Genomic DNA, 21,605 nt, shown 5'->3' with positions numbered 1-21,605 from the left:
TATAATTAAGCTTCATAGTATGGAGGAAGATTGAGATGCTCTCTCACCTGGGCATAAACAATAGTGACCATTAAGCAATTGGATGTGAAGACTTTTAGCAATTTTAAGGGAATTAACAGTAGCTGGATAGATACAGGGCTCTGAGATAGTCACACCTACTTTTGCTAGATACTGCTGGTATCTTAAAGAAAGGCAGAAGTGTGCGGTGTGAGTAAGTGTGGATGAATTGTGAGCCACCTGATGAACATGTCTTGTATTATTGCCAGAATAGATTTGCCAGTTTGTAGCCTCACAAAGTGACGAAGCATCTCAAAGGTCAAGATAGCGCGTAACTTGAGACTACATTGGGATGAGGGCATGTCTGTCACTTCGAGTGTTCCCGACACCATTCAAGTCAATGTCGATTAAAGAGACGTGTCCGCGAGGATTCTCCGCCATATACGACAGACCAGCCTCATGCTGAAGCTTTAAAGGGAAGGTATAGAGCCGTTGTCTTCGGGAATAGTCGAAGCTATGACAACAGCGCCGCTCACTCAACGCTTTCACGGTGAAAGACCCTTAAGGCTTGGCGCCAAACAGACGCACAACCAAGGCAATATTTTTCCCCCATCTCTTCTTACTACGCACCCTATCTATCACATACTACACACTACGGCTTTAGCATGGTGAACAAGCATCAAAACACAGCATCTGCCACGTCCTTCGACATAAGAAACTCCTCTGATAATGAGGACGAGATTCATGATAATGATCATGAGGCCAGCCTAAAGCTTGCACGAGCTGCTCAACAGCAGTGTTTGAGGACCCGAGAAGAAGTCCTGGAAACGACGAAGAAACCGGATACCCTGGTCAGAGAGGGCGAGACCGTCCTGGAATTAGTCGAGCACGCGAAGGCTGCGGGAAGACGATAAGCCGAAGGTAAGTAACGCCTATAGAAAGCATGAGACCTGCTGACATTCCCACAGATTCGGCAGATATTACTATGGATAGCCTCGAAGCAGAGCTTGGCGTTCTACGAGACAATGAAACGAAGCAACAGGCCGACATCGATGGCCTTGAAGATCAAGTGGATACATGGGAGGAGAATCAAATTGATTGCCAAGAACAAGCAGACCGGATTACGCGTCTCGAAGAGGAGGTGGATCGATTGAGTCGTCACGACTGTGATAGTATCATTGCCTACTTGAGGCGTAAGTTAGATGCGCACAAGGAACGCTCAGAAACATTAGAAAGTGTCGAAAAAGCAACTCGGAGAGCTTCAGGAGAAGTATAGGGTTCAACAAGGCACAACAACTGCTCTGCGGGAGCACTATGAAATCCATCAAATAACGATCGAAAGACTGAAAGAAGACTGCAAAGTATACAAGGCAGAAAACGATGAACTGAAAAAGCAATGTACGGCTCATGGGACGACCATTGAAATACTCCAACAAGAATGTCGGGGATACTCACGTGAGATAAATGACCTCAGGGCTCAACTTGCGGAACCGGATCTACACCATAGATGCGAAGAAAACGTTGCTTCGCTGGAAAAGCAACTGGAGCTTCAACGAAGTGCTATGGGGCAAAAAGCGCCACCGGAACCTGTCATGGCTGAGAACATGGCGCTGAAGAAAGTTATCAAGCAGGTCGACAGTGATGTAGTGTCTTTGTGTACTAACTTGCGCAACGCCATGGCTTCCTTACAAAGGCCCGAAGAAATCAAGGACAAGCACCTCTGATCGGGGCACAGGATATCGAATCGGCGACACAGCGACATCATGAGGCAGACCGAAACCAACAATTCGCCGGCGTCACTTCAAAACTTGGCCGAGGAAGCTCTATTCAGCGACGACATCATTCCCACATATCACACGCGAATGACAGACATACTCAACAAGGAGACGGAGGAGGCAAAGGTGCATGGACAGGCCATGCAGAGTCTACAAAAAAGACATGACATATTTAAGCAGAACTTCTCGACGCTGCTTGGAAGGGCCGAGGAGGAGGAAGAGCGTGCAAGAACACGCGAGACTAAACTCTGGGAAATGATTGAGCTGAGAGATGACATGATTCAGCTGAGGGAAGAGATCGTTGTTCGCCTTCTCGAATGTCTGTCTCATACTCCCAGATAAGGGAATTGCAAAAACCACTAGGTTGTTTGATGATAGGCTCACACGGAGCGACTACTTGTGTACAATAGCAAATGAACTTTCTTCATGATGGTTCCAGCTATGGGTCTGAAATGAGCTCAAACATTGCAGTAAAGAAAGTGATGAGTGACTTAACTGTCTAACCCCCATGAAGCTAGCGCCAAGAAGGGGGGGGGGGCTAGTTACATACTTCACGTTTAGACACAATTCAGTCCACTTACCCACTTCACCTCCATACCGCAAAAGCAACCCCCGTCGTCACGACAAGAATTTTAATTTGGTTTTTTCTCTCTACATCTCTCACAGATCAAACAAAATCTCATCCCCTCATCAGAAATACAGCACCGTCGCTTCCTCAATCAAATCAGCCATTCCAAACACAACTCATACAACGTCCGAATGATCACGTGCTTCACATCTTCCAGGTTACTCAACAACACATAACACGTCTCTCAATCGTTTACAAGACCCCACTTTCAGAACTACGTGTACAACGTACACACTTAGTTCTACCTCGCCCCGCCAAGCCCACTTAGCCACATGCAGAAAAAAAAACGGTAACAATTGAGTAAGTTTTCGTGTATATACAATTTTCCGTCTAGTTTTACACTTTCTATTGGGGAAACAAGGGGGGGTATTTTCTAATATGCACCTAATCTTTCCCATTTCCTCCCACCCCTATCCCAGAACAACAAGAAAAAAAGGAGAGAGACCATATGGTGTTTGCAAAGTTTCCTTTTGAGTAGCTATGTGACTTGGAAAACAGAGTAGAGAAGGGAGACAGATGATCAAGTCTCATATTTACTCCTTCTTTGCAGCAATGGCATCGGCAGGCTTCTCAGCCTTACCGGTAGGCTCGTCCATTTTCCTCGCACGGTCATCTTGTTCGGCGCGCTCAGCACTGCCGCCCACGCTCTCGCCGGTGCTAGCTTCGGCTTCTTTGCTTTCTTCAGCGGCCTTGGCCTCCTTTGCCTCTTCAGCATCTTTTGTGGGCTTTTCGGCCTCGTCAATGTCGTCGTGGTCCTTGGGCGAGGCAGTGGCCTTGTTCTCGACCGTCTCAGTCTGCTCGTTCTCTTCGTTGATGAGTTCTTGCTGTTCCTTGAGGACTTCGAGACGCTGCTTGTTGGTGGCGGCGCCTTCAGCGTTCCGGACCTCGAGGTCAACCTCGTGGTAGAGCTCTTCAGGGATGCTGGAAAGCACAGCCTCCAGAGCATCAATCTGGGATGTCATTTCTGCGTCCTTGCCCTGTGCGTATACAAAGGCATTGGAGAGCACCAAGAGGGTTGAAGGGACGCCGTGCTTAAGACGGAGATCAAGCCAGCTTGTCAGGTCATCCCGTAGCCTGCCAGGAGAAACGCCGTACGTTCGGATACCACGGCTTGCACACGCAGTCTGAAGCTCGGGCACCGAAAGGGTCTCGACGCCTTCGTAGGCAATGGCCCTGTCGTCACGCTTGATTTGGCGCATACGAACCCTGATTTGGTAGCGCAGGAAGTTGTCGGTACCAAAGGAAGTGATGTTCATGTAGCGGCAGATGGAGACGAGCTGCGGGCGAGACAAGTTGTCAAGAGTCAAGTCATCCTTGAAGATCTTGCAGACCTTGATGATTTCCTCTGGCGTTGGCTTCTCGCCAGTTGTGCGCACCTTTCGGAAGAACTCGCCAAACTCTGCTGTCTGGGCATTTTCGAGAGAGACTGGCAAACCGGTTTCCTTTAGAGTCTGGCGAAGGAAGTCGCTAACGTCCTTGCGGGTTGCTCGGAGGGTTTGGGCCTTGGTATCCTTGGCTGATTGGCCCTCGTATGTGCTGGGAAGCATGTTGGGGAAGAGCTTGAGCGCTACGGGAAGAAGCAACTCTGCGAACGGCACGATGACGAAAGGCAGGAAGGGAACCAAACGGGCGAGATCCTGGACTGTGCGTTGCAGCTAGGTCAAGTTAGCATTGTGCATTTGGATTGGCTTGAGCAGCAAAAGGAAACATACCTGTCGACGCTCTCGTCTGGTGAGTTCGTAACCAGCAGCCATCTTCAAGGCAAGCTTGGAACTAATCTTGATCTCGAAACCAAGCAATTTGGTACCGTCCCAGTAATGAACCAGCTCCTTCTTGACTTTTTGCCAGACAGTAAGCTTCTTCTTCTCCTCGTCCTTCTTCAGCATGACCTTCTTCTCCTCCTTGGTCTCGGCTGCTGCCTTGTCTGCGCCCAGCTCCCTGATTGTCTGGACATCTTGAGCGGGAGTCTTGGCGTGTGCGGTTGGGCCAGACTTGGGGATGAGGGTGTCTTTTTCGAGCTGGGGTTTGGCTTGCTGGGGAGCCTTGTCCTGATCCTGCCTGGAGAGTGGTTGGCTTGCTTTTTTGGGGTCGAAGCCAGGGGGTGGGTAGTTCTGTGCAGTGTTGGATGACGTCGACTCGGTCTGTAGGGCTCGAAGCGGAATGAGGATGCGAATTGCAGGCGAGGAGCGCAGCATGGGGCGATGTGTGCGGGTGGTGGTCCTGATGCCTGCTCTGAAGACTGCGGGCGCTGCCCGGGAGGCAGTTCTGCTAACGTACATTGCGCCGGGACGGGCAGCAAAATAAAAAGGGAGCGACGTGGATATTGTACAGCGATTAAAGTATGTACGGGTGGGGGAGAAGCAGCATATAAAAGGTGGAAAGGAGATGTGGGAAACTGACGTGTGACGGGGAAAGTGGACTGGATTATGCAGTTGAGAAAACGGGCCTGGTCTGACGTTGCCGTCTTTCGGAGTTAGGCCTAGGGAGTTTTCAGGGACCGGCGCACCAGGGCGATCCAAAGCTTGGTCGCCACCAACGCAGCCTGGCACTGGCCTGCGTCTCCATGACGGATGAATAACTGCGCCTAGGAACAGGCCGGATACGCATACATATGTATGCAATCTCGACGCAGGCCGTGCAGACGCTCCGGCGACCACTGTTGGGTGTTATGTGCCCCCGTTAAGCAGCAAAGTAGGCATTGTGGTCATGGCCGAGGCTTTGCCGTGGCCGATGGCCGCAACTTCGACAGAGAGAATGCGATTCAGTCCTGGGCCTTGCCGTCCCCTCCTCCACGTTTACCCGACGTTGGTCAGCGTCTTGTCCTACGAAAAAGGACTTTGGCCGCGTCGCCGTCCTCCATTCTTCTCCTTCTCCTTCTTCCCTTTCCCCAGATCGCTATTCCCTTCCCCCGACCTCCGCTTACAATGGACCATTTTTAATATTTGCACACCCGCCGCGAAGCCCGCCGCGCTTCACTTCTCGTACCGACAAATACCCCGGCATACATAGCCATCGTAACCCCCCTCTAGCCACCCACGGCCATCTTTTCACAAAACACATCATAATGCACATACCAAGTTTAGCAAGGGCGGCCAGAATCATCCTGGTGGGCGCGCCCGGTGTTGGCAAGGGCACTCAGACGGAGCGCTTGATGAAGAAATTCTCCCAACTATCGGCAATCAGTTCTGGCGACCTGCTGAGGAAGAATGTGAGGGAGCGGACTCCTCTCGGTATGCGCGCTCGTTCCCCGCGCTAGGAAAAAAATAAAATAACCCAATGCTGACCTGTCGCAGGCATCAAGGCCGAGTCGACCATGAAGTCCGGAAAGCTGGTGCCAGACACAATGATCCTGCGCCTGATTGTGAATGAACTGACGACGCGGGGATGGATACGGGACAATGCGCTGCGGCCATATGCCCTCAACTTCAGTTCCATGGACATGGCCGACACTACAGTTGACTCGGTCATGATTCCGTCCGAGGTGCGGGCCCCGCGCTACACCTTCTCCAACCACCCCTCGGCATCCTTCATCCTCGACGGCTTCCCGCGCACTGCTGTCCAGGCAATTCAACTCGACAACATTGTGCCCATCAACATGGTCGTCCATCTCAACACACCTAGTGACATCATTATCGACCGCATCTGCAATCGCTGGGTGCACGAACCCTCGGGGCGCGTTTACAACACTACGTTTAATGCGCCAAAGGTGTCGGGCAAAGACGATGTCACGGGTGAGCCGCTTACGCGGCGCGCAGACGACGACCCAGAGGTGTGGAAGGCGCGTCTCCAGAGCTTCAAGGAAACCAGCGAGCCTCTGCTTGAGCACTACGACAAGCTGGGCGTGCTGTGGACCGTGAATGGAAACAGCAGCGACGAGATATCCCCCAAGCTCTTCAACGAGTTCGGCAAGCGCTTCGGTGCTGAGCAGTAGTGTGTGTACTGATGGGCTTGAGTTACGAGTGTTTGATTATGTCACGATGATACCGTTACACTTTTCTGGTTTACAGACCAAGGACTTAGGGTGGCCTTCTGGATTAAGCATGAATGTATCTGACCATGCACGCGACAAGGGAGCGCGTTTGCTTGGGCAAGTTGCGCATTCCGCATTCACTGTAGATATTCACCGACTGTGGTATGATTGCAGGCCTGTTTGCACTTAGCTGAGCAGGAACGATTGATACGCGCACACCAAACACGCTCATTGAGCCTTTGAATACAGACCTTGTGACTACATGCTGCTGTCAAGTGTTGATGACTTTGAAGCAATGTACGAGCGGATCCGGTGCCGGTCGCTCACCTGGGAGGGCGAGGGTGCGGGCGAGAGCCCAGGCCACCCTAACACTGCCTCTCCAACCGACGTCACCGACTCAGCTCCGAGCTTACCAGGACCACAGCAGACAGGAAGCCCTCGCGATCAGTGCGACGATTTACTAGACGAGCCAGACTACGACTGCCTAAGCGACTTTGAAGAGCTCCAACAGAGTCGCCTGATACTCACCCGCGATCCAAACGCACCCCGCAGACGCGCAATGGGGGGCGACTTCAGCGAAGGGCGCCTAGAGACGTTTGTCGGCAGCCCACAGAAAGAGTTGGCAGGCACCCAGAACCAATATGTTTCCTATCTGGTGACTACAAAGGTTGGTACCTTGGCCCATTTCTGCAGTTCTGTCTTCACGTACCCCGTCTCTAACACCTAACCCCGCCTATAGTCCGACTTCCAGTCCTTCCAGAAGCCCGAATTCTCCGTGCGCCGCCGCTTCACAGACTTTGTCTTCCTCTGGAAACAGCTCTCCAAAGAGTATCCACAATGCGCCGTCCCTCCGCTACCCGACAAGCACAAAATGGAGTATGTACGCGGAGACCGCTTCGGTCCGGACTTTACACAGAGAAGAGCCCACTCCCTGCACCGCTTCCTGAAGCGGATAGCGCTACATCCTGTACTGCGAAGAGCCGTGCTTGTTATCAACTTCCTCGAGAGCCCGGATTGGAACCAGCACATGAAGGGAAGATCGTCGAGAGCAGCAAGTGGGTCTGAGCAAGGCAGCGGCGGCTTCGTCGATGCCATAGCAGACACATTCGTCAACACCTTCACCAAGATACACAAGCCGGACCAGCGCTTTATTGAGGTCAGCGAACGAGCCAACAAGCTCAGCGAAGACTTGAACAATGTGGAAAAGGTTACCGTCAAGGTCGCCCGGCGGCAAGGAGACTTGGAGACCGACTACGCCGACCTAGCGACGCAGTGCCAGAAGCTGACTACCATGGAGCCTGCAGTCGAAGGCAACCTGACCTCGTTCGCCGCTTCTGTCAACACCACCTCACAGGGCTTCAAGTCTATTCGCGATCACACAGACCAGAACTACCTGACTAGTTTACGAGACATGGATGCGTATATCCAGGCCGTAAAGACGCTGCTTCGAACGAGGGAGGGTAAGCAGCTTGACTTTGAGCAGTTGAGCGAATACCTGGCCAAGTCTGCTGCGGACCGTGATTCGCTGGCTAGCGCAACTGGGGCGGGCATGGGTGCATCTGGCTTCTTACGATCCAAGGTTGAGGATTTCCGAGGTATCGACCACGACCAAGCGCGTCGGCAACGGGTCCGCAAACTCGAAGTCGAGATTGAGCGTCTGACAGGCGAAGTGGAGCTTTCAAAGAAGGCCAGCGAGGCATTTGATGAGCACACTGTCAAGGAAGTGGCTGATTTTGAACGTATCAAAGCCATTGAGTTCAAGGACACGCTCGGTGATCTAGCAGATGCGCACGTGGATTTCTTCCAGGGCACGATTGAGACATGGGAAAAGTTTTTGGAGGATATGCGGAAAGAGGAGGATCAAAGGAAGGCGGCCGCAGCATCGTAAATGAAGGCTCATGTGTGTTCTCATGGATCAGGTGGTTTTTGTCCAGCTGCTCCTGCTCTATTGCAGATCAGGGCTGTGAGCCTTGGTATGGCGATTGGCGTGTGATTTGGATTGTGAGCTTAGGCGCAATGAGCGGCTTTGCTAGCGAGACTTTGCTCAAGCTGCAATCAGCCGCTATTGATATGGTTTCACCATGATTTTGTGTAACGAATTCTTCGTAGAAGCAGGCCTCTTTATTCAGGTACATTTATAACATGTACCATGCCACGTCGTGCCCGTTTGTTATCACGGCTGAGTGTTGTGGATGAGTAAGCCAGAGTTCAGTGGTCAAGCCTTTCCACCCATGGTTGACATACTGTTGCTCTATTTCCTCAACTCCAAATAATGACTCACTCACAGGTGCTATAAAAACCCGGTGTATCCTCTGCATCTCCGCCTGAACACCAAGAACTAACACACGACTTTGAATCCTCTTAACAATTACACAGCTAGAAAGATGAGCATTTCTCCTATGCACACGAGCAGTATGCTGCAGGTTGGAAAGAGTAAGGACGTGAAGGCCAGAGACATTACTGTTAAGGACTCACCCCGAAAGCTGACTTTACCTAGCCTACCCACCGAGCTACGCGCGATGATATACTCAACCGTTTTCAAAGATTCCACCGTACAGATGGACCACTTTGGAATCGGATTTATTCACAACCGCGACCTGACAGAATTTAATAGGAACAAGCGCGCATGTAGCCTTGAGCTTGAGGGATACGAAGACGACGACATGATAGCGGCTCTGGTCATGTATCGCATCGCAGATCTGATAATGCTTCCAGTATGGCTTGCCCGACAGCCCAAGTACAGGACAGTCATACGCAGACTGAGTATTCACGTCACTCGTCTCTGGGTTAGCAAAGGATATATATACGACTTCAAGACAAATAGTCGTCTCCTCGCGATGCATCTACCGTTTTGGCTCAAACCCCACAATATGTCTCTGAAGCCAATTTTGCCAAGACTAAAGGAGATTGACATCGAAGTCCACTGTACCACGCTGTCCTTTGTTGGACCTTGGATAAGAGGAAACCCTCTCAAGGTAGCATGCCAGGCGATGATGGCTGACTGAAAGAAGAAGCTGGCAACGTGGAACCCAGGGCTTGCAGTGGTGCTTCGTTGCTTAACGCTCAAAAGCGTTAAGCATCCTTTTTAGACGGCAAGTGGGTTTTTATTAAGGTGAAATTAGCAAAGAGGGTGTGCAAAGACTAGCAGTATAGGCGGCAGTGGTACATGTGTGGGTATGTGGTAGTACTACTGTGTAGCGGACATACTATGTAGTAGATAATAGTAAAGGGGCGCAAGAGCCACAGGACGGACCTTTCACGTGCCAGAAGCATTGGGAACTGAGCAATGACGTGCAATTTCTGGACCCCTGGCCCTGAGATCCCTGGTCCTCGCCTACCGAGCCGACGGACCCGTCCCTTTTAGAAGTTTGACCGCCGCTGAAGCCAAACGCCCACCCCAACCCACAAGAGACAGGCGGCTCCTGAAGTGCAGATTCCCCCCACAGCAGTGCATGGTCAATCGTAAACCACTATAAATTAATCCCGCCCTGCTAGCCTAAATGTCGCTGCCACATCCTGTCACCACGCCCACCATGCCGCCGAGCAAAGGTACAAACTGCCCCCCTGGCGCGCGCCCGGCTTTTAGCCCATCGTTTTTATTTTTCTGCTGACACTGACACGTCTACAGAGACAAAGAAGCATGAGTGTGTCTCTGAAGATGCTCTGCAGCACCTGCGGACGTACAAATACTCGAGCGTCGACAAGTCCTTCATCTCCCGCTACATCCTAAAGCACTACGTACGCTGCGCCATGCATCCCCGCAACCCACAAGACCTCGTCTGACTTTAGCGCAGTGGAATGCCTTTGTCGAACTACTGCCCCTCTGGCTCGCCCCGAACCTCGTCACGCTACTCGGCTTCTGCTTCATCCTAGGAAACATTGTGCTGCTCGAGGTGTACATTCCCGATCTCGTCGGTCCAGCGCCCTCATGGGTCTACTACAGCTTCGCCTTTGGCATGTGGATGTAAGCAAACACCACGTTTGCGCGCGCCCAAGCATTGCGTTAATGCTCCTGCAGGTACTCCACAATGGACAACGTCGACGGAAAGCAAGCGCGTCGCACCGGCTCGTCGAGCCCGCTGGGTGAACTGTTTGAGTATGTGACATTGTAGCCGAACGCGCCAGACCACGTCACTGACCGTCACACCTAGCCACGGCATTGATTCTTTGAACTGCACACTGGCAAGCCTCCTGGAGACTGCAGCTGTTGGATACGGCTCGACCAAGATTGGTGCCTTTACTGCCCTTATTCCTGTTCTGCCCATGTTCTTCTCCACGTGGGAGACGTACCACACGCATACCCTGTATCTGGGATACTTTAACGGACCTACGGGTGAGTCTGGATACATGCGCTCTCCTGAACATTAGCTCACGCGATACAGAGGGCCTGATTCTCGCCTGCACCTTCATCTGCCTGTCCGGATACTTCGGCCCGGAGATCTGGTCGACCCCGCTTGCCAACTACTTCCCGTCTTACAAGGCGGAGATTGGCGAAATCACTATCAAGGAACTCTGGGTGCCAATCCTTCTCTTCACCTTCTTCGTTGCGCACCTCCCTGAATGCATCCTCAACGTTGCGCGTGCACGCCGAGCCAGGAACCAGCCCGTGCTTCCACTGATCAAGGAATGGACGCCCCTGATTATCTTCGTTGTCTGCACCATGGCTTGGCTGGGATCGCCATACTCGAAGCTCCTCGAGGATAACCACCTGGTTCTCTACTGCCTGACCATGTCGCTGGTCTTTGGACGAATGACGACCAAGATTATCCTGGCCCATCTCACCCATCAGCCGTTCCCCTACTGGACCATCATGCTGGCGCCCATGATTGGAGGAGCGCTGATTGTCAACCACCCTTACTTTACCATTCCCGGAACCACCTTTGGTCCCGTGTCCGCTAGCTTCGAGCTCTGGTACCTCCGCGCATACTTTGTTTTCGCCTTTGTTGTTTACGGAAAATGGGCGCACCTGGTCATCACGAGCATATGCGACTACCTTGGTATCAAGTGCTTTACCATTCCCGTGAAGCCCAACGAGAAGAGCCTGAGGTCCAACGGCGTTGTCGACGGCAAGGGCCGAACCGACTAGGCCTGCCTGTGACTGCTTTGACGACACCAGCGAGTAACGATTGGAGCAACGACATGTCATGTATCACCATGTCATCCACCTTATCAAGGCCAGACGTCCATTCTTTTTTTCCTGCTGCTCTCTTTAACGATCCATGTTTTTTTGTTCGAGGTCAGACCCAACTCACGAACTTTCTGGATATACACAAGTACACCCCCTTGGCTTGTTCTTTTTTTTTCCGCTGTTAGATCGTTGTTGTAATGACCGCTGGAAGATTAAGGTTAACCGCTTGGACGTTGACGACCTGCCGAATCTTCTTTTCTATCTTTTTTTTAATCCTTATTTTTTGCATAGCGGAGGGGTATTGTAGACGAGTAACTGTTTAATACTTTGATAATGGAAAGAGGAAAAGTCTCAGGACTCGAGCGCAATCCTTTTCTTTTGGATCCAGCGTACACGAAATACAACATTACTGCTGCTACTACGTGGTTACCCCTTTTGCGCTGAGTCTGTAGCACAGCACCAATCACGGCATTTTCCACAAACCAGAGTCTCAACATCACAGTTGGTCTAGGAAATAACCCCCTTTCGATGATTCAGCTTGACTCCAATCCCGCCACGCAGCAAACAGCAAAACAACAAACGCCTGCGCCTCGGGATTGATCTCTCCCGGAGGCATCTGCTGGCTCTCTTTCAGCGAGTTCACAACCGGTGCCGCAACCCCCGTCCGCACATCAACATGCTGCGCCACCGCCCGCATCTTCTCCGTCGCCCACGCCGTATACCCACCCCCAAGCACCTCCCCCGCGCCTTCCAAGCCCGCGACTCTAAACACGGCCGCAGCCATCAACGCCGTGCCCGCCACCTCTGCAAACGCAGTCTCATCATCTAGATAATTGCGCAGCAAACGCGAAGGATGCGTATCCACACTCCTCGCCGCATCTACAATACCTTTAATCATACCAACAAGCGAGGTCTGCTCTGCCGTCGTGTGTGCTGCAAAGGGAGAGTGGAGCAGGGTAGCTAGTACACGTGCCATGCCTGCGGCTGCCCACGCATTACTCGTGGTCCATGCGCCGCTGTCTTGTTTTACTTTCTCCGGTGTAGAAGAAGAGGTGAGATTGGCGATGTGGCGCCAAGCACCCGATGGTGTACGTAGGATCTCGCAGTACGATTCGCACTGGCGCACGCTTTCATGGAGGAGACAGGGATTGTGGGTAGAGACGCCCGTGTAGGCGAGGATGGGGGGTGCCATGTAGATGAAGTCGGACCATAGTGAGGGGTGGGTTGTGCGGTGGGATAAGGCGCCGTTTGGGAAACGCGCTGTTTCTTTTAGGAGTTGGTGGAGTTGGCGGGATAGCGCGGTGGAATAGGTGGTCTGGGTGGAAGGGGAGAGCGATGGCGAGAGGGAGAGGAGCAGGGCGGGGAGACACAGGGATGCTGGGTCTGCTGATGAGCCTATGGTTGTTTTAATGACTTGATTGCAAGCAATCTGCGGTTCGTATTCGTCTCCTTTCTTTTCGTACGTAGTCGGCTTCTTTTCTACGGCTTGACGACAGGGCACAGAGTATGCAAGGGGGCAAACGCACCGTTGTCTTCGCTGAGCGTTGGGGTATCGGTCCGGATCAGCGGCCTTACATAGCGTAGGGCGTCGATGTCTTCGATCTTCAGTCTTGGCGTTTCGCCGTTTGGAAATGGGTCCGGGGAGAAGACGCTGTAGGGTGGATTGCGGTATTCGAGGAGGGCTTCGAAGACTGTGCTGTGTTCCCAGCTATGTGATGCGCTTTCTTGGGCTCTGGATAGCGCTTTTTCGATCACGTCTTGCGGTATCATGGTCGGTTGGGGGTGCTACGGGCGCAAGGGTTGTGGCATCTTGAGTCGTTCTCATGGAAGGTGCATGGTGGGAGCATCAGGGATTCCGCTGCCATGACGTCTTTCTGTCGTGTGTATGTGCTTGTGCTTTCGCTTGCAGCCGCTGACGGGTGGCAGGGTGAGGGGTTGAGCGGGTGGCGGTTCTTTTGCGCCGAAGTTGAGCCTCACGTAACCTCCATACATCTGGGGTTGTGAATCCCCAATGAGAACTGCAGTGTCTTTCACTTTCTCCTGCAATGTGTTTCTTATCGGTTGCATTTTGATGCGTCCTGGAGGCTGAAAAGGTTGTCTGCGATTCACTACGTGTTGGAGCTAAAATGGTACCAAAACAAAAGCGTGGAGGAAGGTGGCTTTGGAAGGGTTGTCGGAAGAAATAACCCATGACATCTCGAAGTGGCAGCTTTCTCCTTTGGCGAAAAGGTTGACCAAGCTGGCCCCGGGGTGGAATTGCAAACGATGGTCGTCTAGGAATGTATCAAGTCGTCCCTTCTTGTTGTATAGTCGCCACTGAACATGTCGATACCAGCATAGTATGAGAGAGTGAAGTGGTAACTGCCGATGGATTTGTCTCAACCCTGAGAAGGGCTGACGACTTGATAACATGAGCTGACGTTGGCCCAGCAAGGATGCAGATTATATTCCTTGATATCAATCAGGTGCCGTGCTGATCGCTGGATTGCGGCAGTACTATGGGCCCGGGGTAGTGTACCTGTCTGACCCATGACCGTGTTTAGGGAAAACCCAATGCAATGGTCACTTTTAGACCGAACAATCTCGTATTGGATAAGAGGGGAAGCTTGCCTATCACTGGCATAGTCGTGCGGAGATAATAGCCCTATGTCAAAATACAGACGGCTGGGTAGGTTGATGTGTGGAGGATAGTGGGTCACGCCATGTGTCCATAGCGCTCTGGGGTTGGTGTCTCCACTAGGACCCGCAACGAACATGTTCTGAGCCAAGTGGGTGCGCCTGGGAGGCTTTTGGACGAGTATCTTTTACGTTTGCAAACCCCAGCGGTGTGAATAGCCAGAGATAAGGGTATATTTTGTTGTGGCATGAAGTGATAAGGACGCAGACTTTGCGGTTACGAGGCCAAGCGAGCAAAGAGAAAAATCTGCAAGATGTGATGGTTGCACAAGACGTATGACGCGTAGTCTGACAGCCGACTCGAGACTTTGTTATAGGAGTGCTGCGGAATACTGGCCGTCGCACAATGACACCGGAGGGCAATAAGGGTCGTAGAGCTAACCCCGCGATCTCCAAACGAGGCCATGAATCCGCACCCTTCTCCATAAACCACATGGATGGTCTCCAGTGTGCACAGTGCCGGGCAGCATCTGGCAAACCATGGGTGGGGCACTAGCGGACGCTAACCCCTCTAGCGTCAACTAGCGCGTATTCCAGAAGCTTGTCAGGGCTCTGGCTATGGCGAAGCTGAGCCTCAACCCCACGGCACGCGCTTTTCTTCGGCTCAGAGCCATAAGGCCTCACTCCACTCATCGGGCTGGGCTGAAAACAGCCTTCACACACCACATCTCGAACAGTGCCCAGCGCCCAGCAAGGACAGAGCCGAGAAAATGCGAGACGCACGACCAGGGCGTCATCACGCCAGGCCTTGCTCTGTGTGGCATCCTTCACGGAACGCCAAGGTCATTCCCCCGCCTTTTCGTCGGTAGTTTGCCATTACCTAACGACAATTGGTTCCCCAGAGTCGCCTAGCTATGCATGCGTCTGCGCCGCCAACGCTACAGCATCGTCCCACACCATGGATGCCCTCTTGGAACCCCAACCTGGGAAAGTAGTACCCTTCCTTCCCGTCTCGGCCCATTTCACCATGTTGGAAATCTCTGCCTGAACAGCTCCTCGCGTGCGCCACCCCGCCTTGCGCTTTTTGTGACGCCGTATCTTGTAGTATATAATGACCTACCATCTCCCGATTTACACTGGCCAAGTTTGGTACCGGCGAGCCTGTCATTTCACTCTCCTACCACTCTAGTCATGCCGAACCATTACATGGCAGATGAAAAGCCCGAGTCGGCCCCTTATGGCTACGAGGAGAATAATGTCGGCTTCGAGGAGCCCATTGTCCATGGCGCTGCTACTGTGGGCGGCGAGACGGGTCGGGGAGGAGACACACATCGTGGATTGAAATCTAGGCATATTCAGTTTCTGTAAGTATGCGCGTTTCAATCTTGAAATAGGTCGGATGCTGATAAAGATCCAGTGCTCTTGGTGGTGCCATCGGTACTGGTCTCTTCATCGGATCGGGTTCTATTCTCGCCCTCGTCGGCCCCGCACCTCTGTTCATGGCCTACCTGAGCATGATGCTCGTTGTTTACAACGTCATGAACAACTTGGCTGAAATCGTCACCTTTTTGCCAATGCGCGGAATCACGATTCCATACTTTGTCAAACGATTCGTCGATCCCAGCTTAGCTTTTGCCGCGGGATGGAATTACTGGTATGCGTACGCCATTCTTGTTGCCGCAGAGGCCACGGCTGGAGCCATTCTCCTCGATTACTGGCAAACTCCCGTTCACAATGCTGTGTGGATCACCATTTTCCTGATTGTCGTCCTTTTGCTCAACATCATCGCTGTCGAGTTTTTTGGAGAAGCAGAGTTCTGGTTTGCCTCTATCAAGTTTATCACCATCATCGGCCTCGTTATTCTGGGTTTCGTCATTATGCTTGGTGGAAGTCCAAATGATCAAGGCCGCCTGGGTTTTAGGTACTGGAATAATCCCGGTGCCTTTAAGCCATATATCGTAGATGGAAATGCTGGAAATTTCCTTGCATACTGGACTGCCTTTGTTCGCGCTGGGTTCGCCTTCATCACCTCGCCTGAACTGATTGCCCTTGCTGCTGGAGAGACCATTGCACCTCGCCGCAACATCCCCAAGGCCGCAGGTCGCTTCGTATACCGTCTGGCCATCTTCTACGGCCTTGGATCCTTCATCATCGGCGTCATTGTCCCCTCCGACGACGACCGTCTCGGCGGAAGCTCCAACGCCTCAGCATCTCCCTTCGTCATCGGCATCCAAAGAGCCGGCATCGCAGGCTTGAACCACGTCGTCAACGCCGCCGTTCTAACATCCGCCTGGTCCGCCGGCAACGCCTTCCTCTTCTCCGGCTCGCGCGTCCTCTACGGCATGGCCCTCAATGGCGAAGCCCCCAAGATCTTCGGCCGCACCAGCAAAAAAGGCGCCCCATACGTCGCTGTCCTCGCAACATGGGCAATCGGCCTCCTCGCCTACCTCAACGTCTCAAACACCGGCGCCCAGGTCTTCCTCTGGTTCTCCAACATCTCCACCATCTCCGGCTTCATCGCCTGGATCGTCGTCATGATCACCTACATCCGCTTCCGCAAAGCCATGATCTTCAACGGCGTTCTCGAGACCCTGCCTTACCGCACGCCCTTCCAGCCATACCTCACTTATTTCACCCTCTTCGTCATTTCCCTCCTCACCCTCACAAACGGCTTCCAGGTCTTTGTCCCCGCTGATTGGGATGTTTCCAACTTCCTTGCTGCATACATTACCCTGCCTATCTTCCTCGCCTTCTACTTTGGCCACAAGATTGCGACTAGGACAAGGTTTGCAATTCCTGTGCAGAGCATCAATGTCACGACTGGAGTCCGGGAAATGAATGAGCTGTGCAAGGATGATATTTCGGGGGCGCCCGTACCGAAGAATGTCTGGCAGAAGATTTGGTTCTGGATTGCTTAACGTGGCGAGTCGATACCAATGCTGTTTTTTGTTGTTTAACGTGTATATGATGATGATGATGATGATTGACGTAGTATATACCATTTGCTCAGTAAATGAGCTACGTTCGATTTGAACCGCCTGGCCCTAATTTCATGTGAGCTTTTGTAAAGAAATGTTCGTAAATCATGATTGACTCCCATGCCGATTTTCAAAATCTCCCCATGAGCAGTACAACATACGTCCCACGTATAGAAGAATGCCCCCGTGCCCCCATCTACGTCACACCATCTCCCCGATAATAATTCCAGCCACCCTTACACTCCCTCATTGTCCCTAACACCACCACCCTCCCTCGCCACATCCACCTCCACCACCGGCCCACGATACACTTTCCTGGCCCAAACCACATAATACACAACGCTCATTCCCGCAATCACGCTCGTAACCAGCACCGCCCAGTTCATATTCTGCACCGTGACTTGCGCAAAGCTAGGCCAGAAACTGAAGAAGAGCACAAAACACAAATAGGCGCATGCAAAAGCGTTGTTGGCGATACCCAAAACAGCTGGGAGACGCCAGGGCCCCCATACTGCATGTATTTTCGAGTCTTGATTGAGCGGGGATGATGGCAGTGCGGCGATAGGATCCGTAGGGGGGCCGATACCGCCTGTACAGCGGCGGTAGAGTAGCAAGGAACAAGTGAGAAGGTACGAAGAGAAGAGGCCGGCAATGGCGACGGAGATGATGCCGTTGAAGGCGGTGGTGGAGCCAATGTTGATGAGGGCAAGGAGGCAGGCGGCTATATTTGTGAAGAGGACAGCGGGGACGGGGATTTGGGTTCTGGAGCTGACCTGTAACGTGTAAGATTACTGACACTCTGGGAGCAGAGAAAATGAGTGGTTCTACCTTGCTTAGTGTTTTCCAACCTGGTAGCCCTTTGTCTCGGGCAAAAGCCCAGCAGATGCGGGACGTGGAGGCTGAGAGGCCGACGCCTGCGCCGATGGTTAGAACCATGACTAGTGAAGCCATAACGGCGGCGCCAGATCGCGATTGCACTGCACGGTGGAAGATGACCATGAATGGGAATGCGGGATTTTCAGCGAGGACCGAGTCGAGATCGCCCATGCGGAAGAGGACAGTGAGGAGCATGCCGAAACCAAGGGTGCCGTTCATAGCGATACCAATCATGATTGAGCGGGGCACGACGACCTGCGCATTTTGAATTTCTTCGGAGAGCTGTGAAAGAGTTAGCAGGCGAGTTGCTAGTGCTTTTCGTTTCTCTGGAATTGGGACCTGAGGTTCGGGAGACTTACATGAATAGGACCGTCACCACCTGATATCCATGTCAGTCAGAACTAGTTCTTGGAGAGAACAGGTGATCGGAGATGAATCGACTCAGGAAAACTCACCGACGAAAGCAAACACACTCCCCATGATGCCCACACAAAAGCTCAGTCCCTGACTATTCCAGCCTCCCATATTCAGAAAAGTTGTAAAAATATCCTGGGCATCTCCCTGCGGGCCCATTACCAGAAGAGGGATCAAAATGGCGAAGAAACCAAGGATATGTAGGAACAGCAGTGCGCCTTCGAACTTGGGCAACAGCCAGCCGGCTCCTACATTGATGAAGATGCAGAAGGCTATTATAGCCCAGTAGAAGAGGGTGACGTGCCAGTTTTGAGGGACATAGGACGTAGGTTGGCATAGCATGATAAGACCTTGAATCAGTCCACCAGTCAAGAAGGCACCTGAGCCGAGAGATGCTAGCCAGCCGCAAAGAGTGAGCCACCCTACGTTATCATGTATTAATAAACGGCTATCAATTTGTGGGGTTAAATTCAGAACATACCGGAAACATAGCTGAGTAGTACCTGGGAATTTTGAGGGGCGAGCATGGATACCCAGTGGTATTGGCCACCGGAAGTAGGTGCCCTATCCAGTGTTAATAAATTATTCTTATGCTAATATCAAGTGTGGGAGGAGAGTATACTCACATTGATACCAATTCACTAAGTACTATGAAAACAGACACGGTACCTGCCCATACAACGATGTAGCCATAGATGACTCCAGCAGGACCTCCACTATAATTGCTGAGTATCCGTATCGTTACCAAAAGGCCACAACTCACTTTTGGAAACCGACCAGGAACAAGCTAGGGTAAGAGTCAGCAACGTGGCTCGCAGGAGGGTAGGGCAGAATCAACGCACACCAATGACGCTTCCCATGTAATCAGAACCGTACAGCTAAACCCTAGGATGGACAAGAAGCCAAAACGGCGCTGTGTAACGTCAATTAGCTGAGTATTTGGCCTTTTCTCTAAAGAAAGACGGTATTCCATACATACCTTCAATACAGCTTTTTTACCCAGTCTCGCCAAAGCAAGATCATCTTGCTTATCTGTGGATCCAGTTGACACAACGTCCAGCTCGATTTCACCGTTCTTAGGTGACATAACGATTGTAGCGCACAGAAAAGAATTGACCCCTAACAAACGAAGGCAGCATAAGATAGCGACGCAAAGGACGGGGAAGAGTCAAAATGGCAGAAATGTTCCCGGGTAAAAACGAGGGATAAAAATGATAAAGCACATACATGAAGATCAGCTCGTGCATACAACCACGTAACCGAGCTGTTGAGTTCAGATACTTGCATGATCCCTAGTCTTTGTAACCCCCCTTAGGCCCACCAATCGCATTACGCTACTAAATTTCCTGTTCTGGACCACCTGCTAAGAACAAGCTAGGGGGAGCGCGTGTGTCTGCCGTTTTGCCGTCATGCAATGCAAGACAGCGGTCGCACATCCCACAAGGGTGCGGCTCGTGGTGCATGGGATCCGTGGTCTTGTCTTGCATTGGTGACGAACGAATTAGTACTAGTAGGACTTCTCGCCTGATCTGTAAATCGACTAGTAGATTTTCGCCTGGTCAATGACCTGAGGCAGGGACGGCGCTTGACTCGATTAGAAAATACATTATTTGGAGACTTGTGCCAGCGGTGTTGGCTGGTGTTGCAGATGCGCTTGTGGGGTGATGGCACGCTTGGCTTTTTGCTTGAACCAATCTTGCAGTCGCTCGCATCCGCCGGTAGGTTCTTAAGTCCATAGTGGGATGCAGTGGCACTACAGCACACTGTGTAACACTAAAAACTGCTAGACGAGTGAGCGCAAAGTTTATGAAAGCCTGTGTAGGTGCGTCCTACTAGGACCTGAATGTAACCGTGTGTCGGTTGTTGATGGCCGAAACATGTAGGAACGACGGATGCCAGTGCGCCTGCAGAACGCCACCAAGCGGTATTTAATGTAAATTTTGGGCGTCCAATTGACCTCTGATGTGATGACTTGACTAAAGGTTTTGAACATTCGCGAGGAGGGTTATTCAATAGATGCTTATCGACAATGAATCCAAAGCCAGCATTTCCATCAGTCCACGGAAGCAATGGCAAAGGCAGTAAAATACGAAGCAACAGTCTTATTATCCGCGATGGTGATGGAACATGCGCAACGGACGTGGACCCGGTACTGTGCCAGCGAAAAGTGTCACTTTCTATCCACAGTAATGTTAATCTTCCACGAGACCCGATAGATGAAATCAGACAGTTTGCTTGTATGTGTTTAAAAACGTGCGTGTGAAAATGCTAGGCAAGAATTCTGACCAGTAGATGCCCTATTTAGGTGATTCGACCTGCCCATTTTCAAATGGGTCTGTTATTATGAATCGTTGAATCAACAAATAATCTGAAGATGTCTTTTTGTCCTCCGAATTCGATCCTTGATAAAGAATGCCGAATGACAAAGTTGTGGTGGATTTCTGGTCACGAACGGCCGGCTGTAACACGTACATCGGACCTGACGTCTTAGAGCGGAGCCCTAAACCCATCAATTATATCCTAGGAAATGCAGACAGCTGTTAGGGTCATAGCACGGCCTTTGTCTTCTCGCCCATGCGATCGTGCTTTCAACAGTCAGAGGTAGCTCTGCAAGTGTGGGACGTGTGAGAAGTAAATCGCCTCAATCTGAAGGGCGGGCTCGCCGCTTCGCGTTGGGCACTCGTGTTGGAACATTGGGCGGCATGCAGTGAGGAACAAGGGGTAGAATTTGAGATCGAATGCCGATTGGCGGGTAACTGCGGCCACGAGTGGCTGACTATGCTGAGGTACCTGACCATATTATGATATGATACTCTATGCCTATCAGATAGAGTTCGGGGCCCAATGGGAGCATCGAGGCCAATTCGACTTCTAAGGGACAACGAGAATATTTGTATAGTTGGAATCTGGGTCTTTTAATGACTGTGGGCGTCTGGTGAACTAAAAAAGGTACGTAAGTATTAGCAAATCGGGGCCTAGGATGAACCTAGTATTTCCCTAAAATTGCTGCCGCAATCGACACTCTGACCTTCCTGCCCAATCGAGTATGCGCAAAAAGACACGACGGAGCAGAAGACCGAGTTTGTGAGTGAGGATGGAGCAACACGTGAGAAATAAGTGCGGGTCTAGAGTTTGCAGGAGTCTAGCCTTCACTGAAAAAGGTCGCAGAGATCGACACATGCAGGAACCTGCCCGATGGAGTAATGGATTTGAAACCGCCCTT

The 21,605-nt window shown here is 51.7% G+C and overlaps 11 protein-coding genes across 11 annotated transcripts; 7 read left to right on the top strand and 4 right to left on the bottom strand.

Annotated features, from left to right (window-relative positions):
- Positions 1-12: 12 nt before the first annotated feature.
- Positions 13-201, bottom strand: COCVIDRAFT_90067 (hypothetical protein; the record flags this gene model as incomplete). The annotated part of the gene is made up of 1 exon (XM_014704574.1): positions 13-201. A coding segment is annotated over one exon (189 nt), but the record flags the coding sequence as incomplete, so codon positions are not given.
- A 739-nt stretch (positions 202-940) lies between these two features.
- COCVIDRAFT_23717 (hypothetical protein) lies at positions 941-1,721 on the top strand (the record flags this gene model as incomplete). The annotated part of the gene is made up of 2 exons (XM_014704523.1): positions 941-1,190; positions 1,234-1,721. 2 exons carry the CDS (start codon positions 941-943, stop codon positions 1,719-1,721), a joined length of 738 nt encoding a protein of 245 aa, XP_014560009.1.
- Positions 1,722-1,760: 39 nt separating this feature from the next.
- Positions 1,761-2,114, top strand: COCVIDRAFT_23716 (hypothetical protein; the record flags this gene model as incomplete). Its single annotated transcript, XM_014704522.1, has 1 exon — positions 1,761-2,114. The coding sequence occupies one exon, from the start codon at positions 1,761-1,763 to the stop codon at positions 2,112-2,114; it is 354 nt and encodes a 117-aa protein (XP_014560008.1).
- An 819-nt stretch (positions 2,115-2,933) lies between these two features.
- COCVIDRAFT_90277 (hypothetical protein) lies at positions 2,934-4,679 on the bottom strand (the record flags this gene model as incomplete). The annotated part of the gene is made up of 2 exons (XM_014704573.1): positions 2,934-4,055; positions 4,113-4,679. The coding sequence occupies 2 exons, from the start codon at positions 4,677-4,679 to the stop codon at positions 2,934-2,936; spliced, it is 1,689 nt and encodes a 562-aa protein (XP_014560059.1).
- A 785-nt stretch (positions 4,680-5,464) lies between these two features.
- COCVIDRAFT_23714 (hypothetical protein) lies at positions 5,465-6,331 on the top strand (the record flags this gene model as incomplete). The annotated part of the gene is made up of 2 exons (XM_014704521.1): positions 5,465-5,630; positions 5,694-6,331. The coding sequence occupies 2 exons, from the start codon at positions 5,465-5,467 to the stop codon at positions 6,329-6,331; spliced, it is 804 nt and encodes a 267-aa protein (XP_014560007.1).
- Positions 6,332-6,665: 334 nt separating this feature from the next.
- COCVIDRAFT_90104 (hypothetical protein) lies at positions 6,666-8,258 on the top strand (the record flags this gene model as incomplete). Its single annotated transcript, XM_014704572.1, has 2 exons — positions 6,666-7,037; positions 7,110-8,258. 2 exons carry the CDS (start codon positions 6,666-6,668, stop codon positions 8,256-8,258), a joined length of 1,521 nt encoding a protein of 506 aa, XP_014560058.1.
- Positions 8,259-8,754: 496 nt separating this feature from the next.
- Positions 8,755-9,375, top strand: COCVIDRAFT_23712 (hypothetical protein; the record flags this gene model as incomplete). Its single annotated transcript, XM_014704520.1, has 1 exon — positions 8,755-9,375. The coding sequence occupies one exon, from the start codon at positions 8,755-8,757 to the stop codon at positions 9,373-9,375; it is 621 nt and encodes a 206-aa protein (XP_014560006.1).
- A 528-nt stretch (positions 9,376-9,903) lies between these two features.
- COCVIDRAFT_34811 (hypothetical protein) lies at positions 9,904-11,456 on the top strand (the record flags this gene model as incomplete). Its single annotated transcript, XM_014704571.1, has 6 exons — positions 9,904-9,919; positions 9,999-10,108; positions 10,165-10,334; positions 10,389-10,466; positions 10,522-10,703; positions 10,753-11,456. The coding sequence occupies 6 exons, from the start codon at positions 9,904-9,906 to the stop codon at positions 11,454-11,456; spliced, it is 1,260 nt and encodes a 419-aa protein (XP_014560057.1).
- A 538-nt stretch (positions 11,457-11,994) lies between these two features.
- Positions 11,995-13,268, bottom strand: COCVIDRAFT_90135 (hypothetical protein; the record flags this gene model as incomplete). The annotated part of the gene is made up of 2 exons (XM_014704570.1): positions 11,995-12,893; positions 13,025-13,268. 2 exons carry the CDS (start codon positions 13,266-13,268, stop codon positions 11,995-11,997), a joined length of 1,143 nt encoding a protein of 380 aa, XP_014560056.1.
- A 2,037-nt stretch (positions 13,269-15,305) lies between these two features.
- COCVIDRAFT_34809 (hypothetical protein) lies at positions 15,306-17,032 on the top strand (the record flags this gene model as incomplete). The annotated part of the gene is made up of 2 exons (XM_014704569.1): positions 15,306-15,478; positions 15,532-17,032. 2 exons carry the CDS (start codon positions 15,306-15,308, stop codon positions 17,030-17,032), a joined length of 1,674 nt encoding a protein of 557 aa, XP_014560055.1.
- A 296-nt stretch (positions 17,033-17,328) lies between these two features.
- COCVIDRAFT_23708 (hypothetical protein) lies at positions 17,329-19,469 on the bottom strand (the record flags this gene model as incomplete). The annotated part of the gene is made up of 9 exons (XM_014704519.1): positions 17,329-17,865; positions 17,921-18,250; positions 18,328-18,347; positions 18,424-18,804; positions 18,864-18,946; positions 19,009-19,098; positions 19,146-19,169; positions 19,225-19,295; positions 19,362-19,469. 9 exons carry the CDS (start codon positions 19,467-19,469, stop codon positions 17,329-17,331), a joined length of 1,644 nt encoding a protein of 547 aa, XP_014560005.1.
- Positions 19,470-21,605: the final 2,136 nt, after the last annotated feature.

The sequence above is a fragment of the Bipolaris victoriae genome (genome assembly GCF_000527765.1).
Source record: "Bipolaris victoriae FI3 unplaced genomic scaffold scaffold_14, whole genome shotgun sequence".
Taxonomy (NCBI): Eukaryota; Fungi; Ascomycota; class Dothideomycetes; order Pleosporales; family Pleosporaceae; genus Bipolaris; species Bipolaris victoriae.
Note: the sequence above shows the minus strand (reverse complement) of the source record. Positions and strands in the feature narration are given on the sequence as shown.